Consider the following 10970-nt stretch of genomic DNA (forward strand, 5'->3'; position numbering starts at 1 on the left):
ACCAGAGGTTTATCTCTACTTCAAGGAAGAAGTTGAAACAAAATCTCATGTATCTAAACTCAACCTTCTGTGAATAAACAGGTTGCCAATGGCAATAGGAGAGGCTCTAGCTTCATGGCAATGTCATTGAACTAATAAGGCAGAGCCCAAGGCCTGGCTCACGATGCCAACATCCCATGAAAGATGAAAAGAACAGCAATGAGCTTTATGAACATTCATTATTTTTGAGGGTTCATTTGCATTATGTAATATTCTAAAGGCAGCATAGGTGGGGTCTGGCTGGACATAACTGGCAGCATTAATTGATGATCTTTGATTCTTATTTTTAGGGCCTCAATAACAAAAGCAATAGTATCAGAGTCCTCACACCAGCCCAACAGCATGATTTAGATCAAAAATATGCTTGGGTTGTAGATTAGAAAGTCATTGTTTGTTATTTTTGGCTTTTGCCCTTTTGCAAACCTTTGAATAAATAACTGTTCTCTGACCTGTCTGCATTTTATCTTCTCTTTTATTCTAGATTTTTCAAATTCAGCAGGTTCAAATGTGGTAATTGTTACGGCAAATACCTGGGGTGGTGAGGAGTCCTATTTGAAAGCATTACAAAGCAACGTGGATCTGTTCAGGAAGATCATTCCCAATACAGTGCAATACAGTCCCAACTGTGTACTCATCATTGCTTCCCAGCCAGGTACGCAGCCCATTAATGTAATAGATTATTCACTGGGAAATACAACATGGGTTTATTAGCAGTAGGAATGTTCTTCAGTGTAGGATATACTTCAGGAGTGCTAGTTAAGCTTTCATATAGAGGTATAGATTTAAGGAGATTGTTAGAGAAAGGATGCTGGTCACAAAGGTTTAAAAGCCTCTAGTATTTTCCTGGGTCTTGAAGAAGGTCTCTAATAGAGAATGAGATATAAGCTGTTTATTAGTTCCAAAGAGTGGTCGTTGCTTGGAAAATTTAACAGCATTGGGAGTACAAATCGAAAGTGCCCAATAGAAGGCAAAATTTTTCAAATTACCTGCTGTTTGCTGGTTATGAACACTCCGTGACTATAGATCATTTTGTTACAGTATGTTAGTATGCCTCAGTGTGTAATGTTTGCTCTCTGATCTGGTAGTTGATGTGATGACGTACATAGGCTGGAAGCTAAGCGGGTTTCCTTCACACCGCGTGATTGGTACTGGCTGTAACTTGAATACTCAACGCTTCCAGTCCATCCTGGGAAAATACTTGAAATCATCTGTTGAGAAGGAGGCCTGGATCATTGGTGAACATGGAGACAATGAAGGTATTATGTTGCAAACCAATTTAATTCTCTCTGTACACCTTGATCTGATGTAGCAAGATAAAGTAAAATGCTACTTTTGATCACTGCGTCCAATCCTTCTGCTGTTGCTTTGCATTCTCTGCAGTGCAATGAATTGCTATCAATGACGTGGAATGAAAGAACAAGTAAGTTCTGATCAGAATCTGATAAAAATAGCAGACTGGTTCCTCCAAATGTACAATCCAAAAAATTGTATGGTTGATGCTTTAAGTAATGTGGGTGAACTTACTGCTTGATAGTGTGTTATTAATAGAGAAGAGGTGCTCGAGCTGCTAATTACTTGTTCAGAATATCTAAGAAAGACTGTGCCTAGTAGTACTTTCATGAAGAGACAAAATAAGTATTGCTACAATCCATGTAGTTTTATGACTGAAGTAGAATAAAATGTTACTGTTCATAAGTAAGCCAAACTATGACTGCACCTGTTGGGGCAGCTGTAGAAATATGAAAGTTGGACTTTTATCTTGGTTTTGGCACTGTCCAGTCTCCTTTTGAAATCTGGATTAGAATTAACCCAGATTGATATTGTATACCCAGATGAATTTATATGTCTTAAACAGAATGGCAAGTGATCTTATCACAATCGTTGATACTAATGATAAGTTATTGACGCAAAATATCACTCGTGCTTCCAGTGAATTTTTTGCTCTGATGTTCCTTGAGAATTCAGTTCCAGATGCTGCCTTTCTCTCCCTCTGTCAAAAGTGTTGAACCATCTGTGTGAAAATTAAAGGGACAGCAGTTACTTTGATTTTTAGGCCCACTTGAGCATGTGTCCCATATTTCAACTGAGAATACTGGAGAAACTCATCCGATCTTGTAGCATCTGTGGAATGCTGCCAGACCTGCTGGGCTTTTATTATACATTGAAATGTTTGATTTGATGTTATGATGCAAAATAATAGAATATTCAATAACAGATCCAGAAGTGACCTAATCTTATAGCTAATTGGAGAAGAGCAATTAAGATGGATAATAGTTGCTAATCTACTCAGTGAGTCCCACATCCTGTTAGCGAATTTTTAAAAATCCTCAACACTGTGCTAACGCTTTGGATTTTTAAATTTGTTTTTCAGTGGCCGTGTGGCAGGGCCCTGCAATGGGTGGTGGGCGAAATAGGAGCCCAGACATAATCATAGACCATGACAGCCATAAGCAGTTGGCATGCAGGTAGGAAGACTAAGTAATTCAGAAGCTTTGTAGAAATTCAAACTATTTCAGGGAAATATTTCAGTCTCCTTTAACTCCTCCTTTCAATTTTATTCCCTCCTCTCACTCCTCCCTCCTGCTGATGAATCAGTACTCCTCCATGTTATACACTTAGTGATAAGGTCCTCTGGAGTATTGCTGAACAAAGAAACATTGGAGTCCAGGTTCATAGCTCCTTGAAAGTGGAGTCGCAGGTAAATAGGACAGTGAAGAAGGCATTTCGTATGCTTTCCTTTATTGGTTGGAGTATTGAGTATAGGAATTGGGTGGTCATGTTGCGGCTATACAGGACTTTGGTTAGGCCACTTTTGGAATATTGTGTGCAGTTCTGGAGTCCTTCTTATCGGAAGGATGTTGTGAATCTTGAAAGGGTTCAGAAAAGATTTACAAGGATGTTGCCAGGGTTGGTGGATTTGAGCTATAGGAAGAGGTTGAATAGGCTGAGGCTGTTTTCCCTGCGGTGTAGGAGGCTGAGGGGTGACTTTATAGAGGTTTATAAAATCTTGAGGGGCATGGATAGGATAAATAGAAAGTCTTTTCCCTGGGGTGGGGAGTCCAGAACTCTAGAAATGGCATTGGTTTATAAGGGATGGAGGCTAGAATTGCACGCAATATTTCAAAAGTCACCAAACCAATGTCCTGTACAACTGCAACATGACCTATGAAGAAAGGTTGAAAAGACTGAAACCAAAAGAGAAAATGCTGGAAAATCTCAGCAGGTCTGGCAGCATCTGTAAGGAGAGAAAAGAGCTGACGTTCCGAGTCTAACTGACCCTTTGTCAAAGCTGCGATGAGTTGAAGGATAAGTTGTTGAGAGAGAGAGAACAAGTTCAGCCAGGCGGAGGAGAGTGGTGTTGGATGGAAATTGTTCGGGCCTCTTTTCGAGAAAGAAGCGAAGAGCTTTCAAGCCGTCTTGGTGTGGGATGGAGGTGTAAAGAGATTGCACATCCATGGTGAATAGAAGGTGGTTAGGGCCTGCGAATTGAAAGCTGTCAATGTGTTGCAGGGCATCAGAGGAATCCCGGATGTAGGTGTTGAGGGAGTGAACCAAAGAAGTAAGGATGGAGTCAAGGTAGGAGGAAATAGTGAGGCAGGAGCATGCTGACACAATGGACCTGCCGGGACAGTCCTTCTTGTGGATTTTGGGGAGGAGGTAGAAACGGGCTGTCCGAGGTTGGGCGACTGAGGTTGGGAGCTGTGGGGGGAGGCATCCAGAGGAAATGAGGTCAGTCACGGTGTTGGAGACAATGGCTTGATGCTCAGTGGTGTGCCCATGCTCCAGGGGGAGGTAGGAGGAGGAATCTGAGATTTGGCGCTCAGCCTCTGCGAGGTAGAGGTCAGTACGCCAGACGACAACAGCACCCCCTTTGTCAGCAGTTTTGATAACAAGGTTGGGGTTGGACCTAAGGGAGCGAAGGGCAGAAAGTTCGGATGGGGAGAGGTTGGAATGGATAAGAGAGGCAGAGAAATTAAGGTGACCAATGTCCCGTCGACAATTGTCAATGAAAAGATCAAGGGCAGGAAATTGTCCTGGCAGGGGTGTCCAATTAGAGGTGGAATGTTGGAGGGATGCAAAAGGATCTGTGGAGCGGGAGGAGGACTCTTGCCCAAAGAAAGATCAAGGGCAGGAAATTGTCCTGGCGGGGGTGTCCAATTAGAGGTGGAATGTTGGATGCAAAAGGATCTGTGGAGCGGGAGGAGGACTCTTGCGCAAAGAAGTGAGCACGAAGGCGAAGGCAATGGAAGAAGAGCTCAGCATCATGTTGGGCCCGGAATTCATTGAGGTGGGGATGTAAGGATACAAGGCTGAGTCCTTTGCTGAGAACAGCACGCTCAGCCTCAGAGAGGGGAAGGTCAGAGGGTATGGTGAACACATGGCAAGGGCTGGGGTTGGAAGAGATGGGGTTCGAGGGATTGGGACTGTTGGAAGGTGGAGGGTGAGCAGGGGTGTGGATGAGAAGTTTAAGCTTGCATTCCTTAACATCTGAGAGAAACAGGAAAGGTTTGGAGTTAAGGCGTCGAATAATATGAAGGATGAAATGAAACTGTGGACCAGGACAGCTTTGAGAGAGAGTAGGTCTGGAGAGAGGTGTCGAGTGCTTTCGTGTGGTGGCGTATGGCCTTGAGAGTGGCTTTTAGAATGCGGCGAGAACAGCAGTTGGAAAAGTGTTGTATATCGTGCAAGTACCTGTAATCCTGGAGGCTGCATACAGGGTGGAATTTGAGTTGAAATCCACGTGGAGTAAGTCGGAGGCGAAGACAGTCACTGAGGAAGGAAATATGGCTGTGGAAGCAAGTCTTAGTGAGTACTTTGTCTAACACTGAGAGAAAAGGAAAGCAGTGAAGGTGGACAGGGGGAGAGAGACAAACAAAATTCCTGTCGGAGAGAAGAGCAGTACTTCTTCAGGGTAGGCATTCCTGGAAGAGAGGTGGCAGTGGGTTAAACACTGGATAAAAGCAAATTACTGCGCATGCTGGAATCTGAAACCAAAAGATAAAATGCTGGAAAATCTCAGCAGGTCTGGCAGCATCTGTAAGGAGAGAAGAGAGCTGATGTTTCAAAGCTGAATAGACTGGGTTTGTTTTCACTGGAACGCAGGAGGTTGAGGGGTGACCTGATAGAAGTTTGTGAATGGCATGGATAGAGTGGAAATTGAGACTTTTTCCCAGGGTGGAGAGGTCAATTACTAGGGGACACAGGTTCAAGGTGCAATGGGGGAGGTTTAAGAGATGTGCAAGGCAAAGTTTTCATGCCAAGGGTGCTGAGTAACTGGAAACACTGTTAGAGGAGATTGTGAAAGCAGACGCAATAGTAGCATTCATGAAACACCTGGACAAATACATGTATAGGAAGGGAATAGGGGAATACAGATCCTTTAAGTGAAGACAGTTTTGGTATGGAAGGGCAAAATGTGTCCGTGCATTCTTGGAGGCCAAAGGGCCTGATCCTGTGCTGTATTGTTCTTTGTTCCATAAGGTCAGAAGTGGAGATGTTCACCAATGATTGCACCATGTTCAGCACCTTTTGCAATTACTCAGGTACTGAGGCAGTCCATGTTCAAATGCAGCAATATCCAGGCTTGGGTGGACATGTGGAAAATAACATTTGTGCCACACAAATGCCTGGCTATGACCATCACCACAGTTAATCTAACACTGCCCCATGACATTCAATGATATTACTATCATGGAAAGCCCCCACTATGAACATACTGGGGTTACCATTGACCAGACATTCAATGGCACTTGCCATTTAAATATAGTAGCTACAAGAGCAAGTCACAGGCTAGGAATACTGTATTGAGTAACTCGCTTCCTGACTCTGTAAAGCCTGTCCACCAACTACAAGGTACAAGAAACACTCCCTTGCTTGGATGAATGCAGCTCCAACAACACTCTAGATGCTTTGACACCATACAGGACAAAACAGGCCACTTGATTGGCACCATAACCACTCCTTCCACCACTGATGTTCAGTAGCACCAGTTTGTACGATCTACAAGATGCACTGGATTATTCACCAAAGGCAGCACCTTTAAAACCCAGGACCTCTTATTGTATCAGAGTGAAAGAGAATTTGTGGATGTGAAGCTCCAGTCAGCTTGTACCAACACACCCCATCCTGCCCTTCTGTCAGAGGACCTGAGCACTGTGAGGAACACTGAGGAATGGCAGCAACTTCCCGACAATCCAGAGAGATTTGATCGCTGTCCCTGTATCCTGGGCTCAGCGGGATTCAAATCTAGGAAACATTCCTAGGAGGTGGAGGTAGGAAACAAGATGTGTGTGTATGTGTGTATATGGCTGAGGAGTCCATTGACAGGCAGGGAAAAATCTCTGCAAATCTGAGAAAGGGGAATACATACTGGGCTCCTGAGAAATCATCAAAACACTTAGAGCTGAGGGTGAATCAGAGGAAAGGTCGAATCTGTCTGGACTATGAGGGTTGGAGGTGTCCTTTTATAAGTCAGAGAACAAGACACAAATCTACACTTTCAGTGGGACATTCACTGAGAAGCACTATCCCTCCTTCAGTCCACATCTCCCTGATGGAGATAAAAACACAGAGCCTCTGAAACTCTGTCCTAGGAGAGTTACAATCCAGGAGGATGATGGGTTATAGATAAGGTGAATGGTAGCTGTCCTTTCCCTAGGGTGGGGGAGTTCAAGACAGGGGGTCACATTTTTAAGGTGAGAGGAGAAAGATGCAAAAATATCATGAGGGCAATTTACTTTTTCAGAGTGGTTTGTATGTGGAATGAACTTCCAGAGGAATTGATGGATGTGGGTACAGTTACAATTTGTAAAAGATATTTAGATAAATCCATGAATAAGAAATGTTTGGAGGGATAAGATGGGACGAATTTATTTTGGGATTATTGTCAGCTTGGACTGGTTGGACTGAAAGATCGGTTTCTGAGCTATATGACTCCATGGCCACTTCAATTTAGAAGGACAAGGGCAACAGATCCATAGGACAACCACTACATGCATGTTCCCCTCCAAAACATCCAGCATCCTGACTTGGAAATAAATCGCCGTTCCTTCAGTATCACCAGGTCAAAATTCTGGAATTTCCTCCCTAAGGGCACTGTGGTTCAACCCACAGCACATGGACTGTAGTGGTTGGAGAAAGCAATTCACTACCATTTTCTCAAGGGGAATTTGGGATGAATAATAAATGCTGGCTAGTCAGTGATACCCATATCTCACAAAAGAATAAAAAGTTTCCATGGGATATTAATTGAATACGTAATGTGTTTATTCTCCATTTATTAGTCTAGCCATTGGGAATTGCAATGGAAACAAAATGCAGCTGAGTCTGATCTAGACCTTGTGATAATTTCACTGATGATCTTCCAGTAGTTATCATGATTATGAATGGGAGTTCAAGTAACCTTTTCCTCCATAAACTGAGAAATGAAAATGGTCTTCCCTTTATAAGGTGTCTTTTATGCCTTTTAAGATGTCTCAGCACTTCACAGTCATACTGTGGCTTTAAAGTGTAATCATTGTTGTAATTGAGAAAACTGAAGCAGACTTGTGCTTGGACTGCAGCATTGGCTGAATCAGAGAGCTCAGCAAAAACTAACCATCTAAGACTTGAACCTTCTAGTTTGCATAGTTCAGTTTTACCAGCATAAATGTCCTGTGAGGTTTTGTGGTACTTAGACTAGTCTGGAAATTAGCCTTTTGAACAGTTTGGAAGAAGACTGTCAAAAGCAATTCACCTGTGTTTGTAGATTCAGATTCGTTTTTGTTTATTATTTCAGGGTTTTTAAAGGGTTAAAGGAGAAAGGTCAGAGGTCATGGTCAGTTGGTCTATCTGTGGCTGATATAACTGAGACGATCCTGAGAAATCTGGGACGTTCACATTCCGTCTCCACCCTAATGAAGGTGAGTTTCCATTAATTTCCAGGCCCACAGTGAAATGACAATGTGTCTGGATGACTGCAGCATTTCCTTAGTCAAGATGGTTCTGACTTCCTGCTGTGGTCTATGTGCACATCCAGGAGGCTAGGAGAGCAACCAAGCAATGTGCAAAAGTAATGCTTGAGCTGGCTGATGGACTGTTTTGAACATTGGTTGCATTTATTATGAAAAGAAAATGTTTGAATGTAATTTTATCTTCTTAATAGATTGATTATGTGTCGGTGTTTTGTTATAGTTTAGGTGCCCTTGGGTGGCTTTTTCATCAATGAATCAATGAACCTATGAGTGTTGATGATGTGCACTATCACTGAAGTTAAATCCTTTCCTCTGACTAGATCTGCAAAACTTCTGCTTAATCATAATGTTTAGAAATGTAAAGTGTAACATGCCAAGTGAAAAATACCCAGAACAGATAGAAAGAACTTGAATTAATGATTGTCTACTCATTGAAAATAGTGAACCATGTTGAGAAATAATTAAAATTATTGAATGTTGGCAAATAAAACAAGGACAATGGAGTGGTAACAATACGAAGGCTTGTTGCTCATCAAGTCACATGAAATATACATGCCCCAAATTTGTTGGAAGGGGTTCGGAGAACCAGTGACAATGTGAAAGGAATGAGGTATAAGGAATAATTATAACATGTCTAGCTATATAATCTAGAAATTTTGTTTAGCAACAGGCTTGAGATGGGGGTCATCCAAAATTAGGGTTGAAGCCAATTCTTGTTCATTAGAAGAATAAACTGAATTTTGGCTCAAGAACACTAAAGCTGCAGACACTTCAGGAAGCTCATTGCCCTCACTCTCCTAACAAGGGTATGTTGTCCTTGCTAGGGGCTAAATACAGATTCATCTGAATAGTTTCAAGGCTAAGTAAGTTGAATGATGTGGATGGTTTGCCTAGACTGGTTGAGTATGGAAGAGAATGGTGTGATACTAGATAAATAGAATTATACTGTTTCCTGTAGAATGGATAAATCCAAAACAAGGAGCTGCAACTTAAAATTAATGTTAGGCTGTTGAATGTTGATAACAGGAAAAACTTTGTCATTGGTATGTAAATTTGGAGCTATTCCCTTAATTCAGCCAAATTTAAAAATTAAATTCATTTGGGATTGATAGATATTTTGTTACCCAAGGGTAATAAGTGTTATGGAATCGAGATAGATAAATATATCTATCCTGACTTAATCTAAATGTTCACTGGTGGAATAGTCTGGAGGTGTTAAATGGCTGTTCCCATGTTTCATTATTAGAAAGTATGTTTTCATTTGATGCTTGGAACATTGCACCAAATAATATGGTAAAGTCAAAGATATTCAAGAAGCAGTCAAATCCTGGACTAAGTGAGCTAATGTATGAGAACATCAATCGGGTGAATCTCATTCCAGGTTTCAATGTAAGCAAATTTATCCTGCAGAACAAACGAGTCAATGGTGCAACAGCTAACTTAATGTATTCTGCTTCTGTAGTTGAAGTTGTTTGAAACCAATATCTCCTCGAGACTGGTGAATGGTTTCAGGCTGACCTAGTTTTAAAATGTAGGAGTATTGAGTAAGAATACGTGAATAGAAGAGAAAAAGATAGTTTCCTTTCTATCATCGTTTAGCCTAGCTGTGCTCTGATTCTGTGAGAACTAACCCAATTTATGTTTTTCCTACAGGACAGGTATGAAATCAGTGCTGAAGTATTCCTCAGCTTACCATGCATACTGACCATGGCTGGAGTGGTGAATGTAACTACACCAATGCTATCTGAGGATGAGGAAGCAAAGCTGCGGAGCAGTGCAGCAACCCTTCAAAGCTTACTTCAGCAGCTAAAAATTTAAGCTGCTGATTGGAACAATTGTAAGTGACAGCTGGCAAAGCTGAGGAACCTGCAATCAACTTCCAGCATTTAACATTACCCTATTTCTATCCAGAACACCCAAGTCCTGTCACTGGCAGCTGCACACCTTGATTTATATGTAGTCATGTTCTGTATATAACCACTGCTGTCTTCCAACTAGCTCAACATAAATGTATTAGCTTGGCTTTGTAGTAGCACTGCCTGTTCAGGTGTATGTTAAATTTTAAAAAAAGGAAGTTCTATGGAAAGAAGTTCTCAGAGCATTCTGATCACCATTCATTACGAACAGTGCTATCACACTACACGGAATAACTGGTATGTGCAAACCGTGGCTCTTTGTGGTATCTTCATGAATCAAAAATATCCAGACCAATGCAATTATCAATTAACACAGTCATTCACTAATTTTATAATGAAGATGAAGTGTAAATGCATGAAAATTTCCATCCCACAGTTGTATGTCATGTATATTGCTGGCTCTCAAAGTGTAGCGGAGTGATCCAGATAGATCTCTGCAGTTTCAAATTGCAAGTCACTGATATGTAATGCCACAGCTGAAGCTATAGAAGAGAACAGAGTAGAACCACCCACCTCTCTCAGCCACAGTGACTTCCAAGAACCGTAATAAGTGAAAACAACAGTATAATTTTATAACCAAGATTTATAATACTTCATAATGCATTTTGTTTTAATAATATAGTTGTAGGAAATATTAATTTCTCAGACTGTGATGATATTCAAACAATGTTTGAAATAAATGTATTATCTTGCAATGTTATTATTTATAAAATGAAAATATCTACTTGTTTCTGACGTGTTACATTTACTTGCATTTTTAAATTAAAGTATTACATTTAATCACAAAAGGTGGAGAAATATTTTCAGATTCCGTAAAATATACAGTTTAGTTATACACCAGGAAGAGATTAATTGACTGATAGTTGAAGACTTCACTACATACTGTGACCACCATCCACATCAGCAATTATTTTCTCAACAAAAGAGAATATTTGAGGGAGTCAGAAAACATAGGTCATGCATGAACTAATTGCATAGCAAATACAGTATCTTTAATGATAATTATTACTGTGGATGTGAAGCTGATACAATTCTGTGACTCTATGATATCAAGATGGTGTAG

At 41.1% G+C, this 10970-nt stretch overlaps 1 protein-coding gene across 3 annotated transcripts in view; it reads left to right on the forward strand.

The window, feature by feature from the left end:
* Positions 1-10572, forward strand: part of LOC122557895 (ubiquitin-conjugating enzyme E2 variant 3-like) — a 29032-nt gene extending 18460 nt beyond the window's left edge. For 2 of the 3 annotated variants that reach the window (XM_043706093.1, XM_043706094.1), the window contains 5 exons: positions 521-691; positions 1125-1295; positions 2411-2504; positions 7817-7940; positions 9645-10572. In XM_043706093.1, the coding sequence (XP_043562028.1) occupies positions 521-691; positions 1125-1295; positions 2411-2504; positions 7817-7940; positions 9645-9809 (725 nt within the window). In that variant the 3' untranslated portion in view covers positions 9810-10572. Of the gene's footprint in view, positions 1-520; positions 692-1124; positions 1296-2410; positions 2505-7816; positions 7941-9644 lie in introns of those variants that run through there. The other variant, XM_043706095.1, reaches the window with a different exon arrangement.
* Positions 10573-10970: the final 398 nt, after the last annotated feature.

Source organism: Chiloscyllium plagiosum, chromosome 16, assembly GCF_004010195.1.
Source record: "Chiloscyllium plagiosum isolate BGI_BamShark_2017 chromosome 16, ASM401019v2, whole genome shotgun sequence".
NCBI lineage: Eukaryota > Metazoa > Chordata > Chondrichthyes > Orectolobiformes > Hemiscylliidae > Chiloscyllium > Chiloscyllium plagiosum.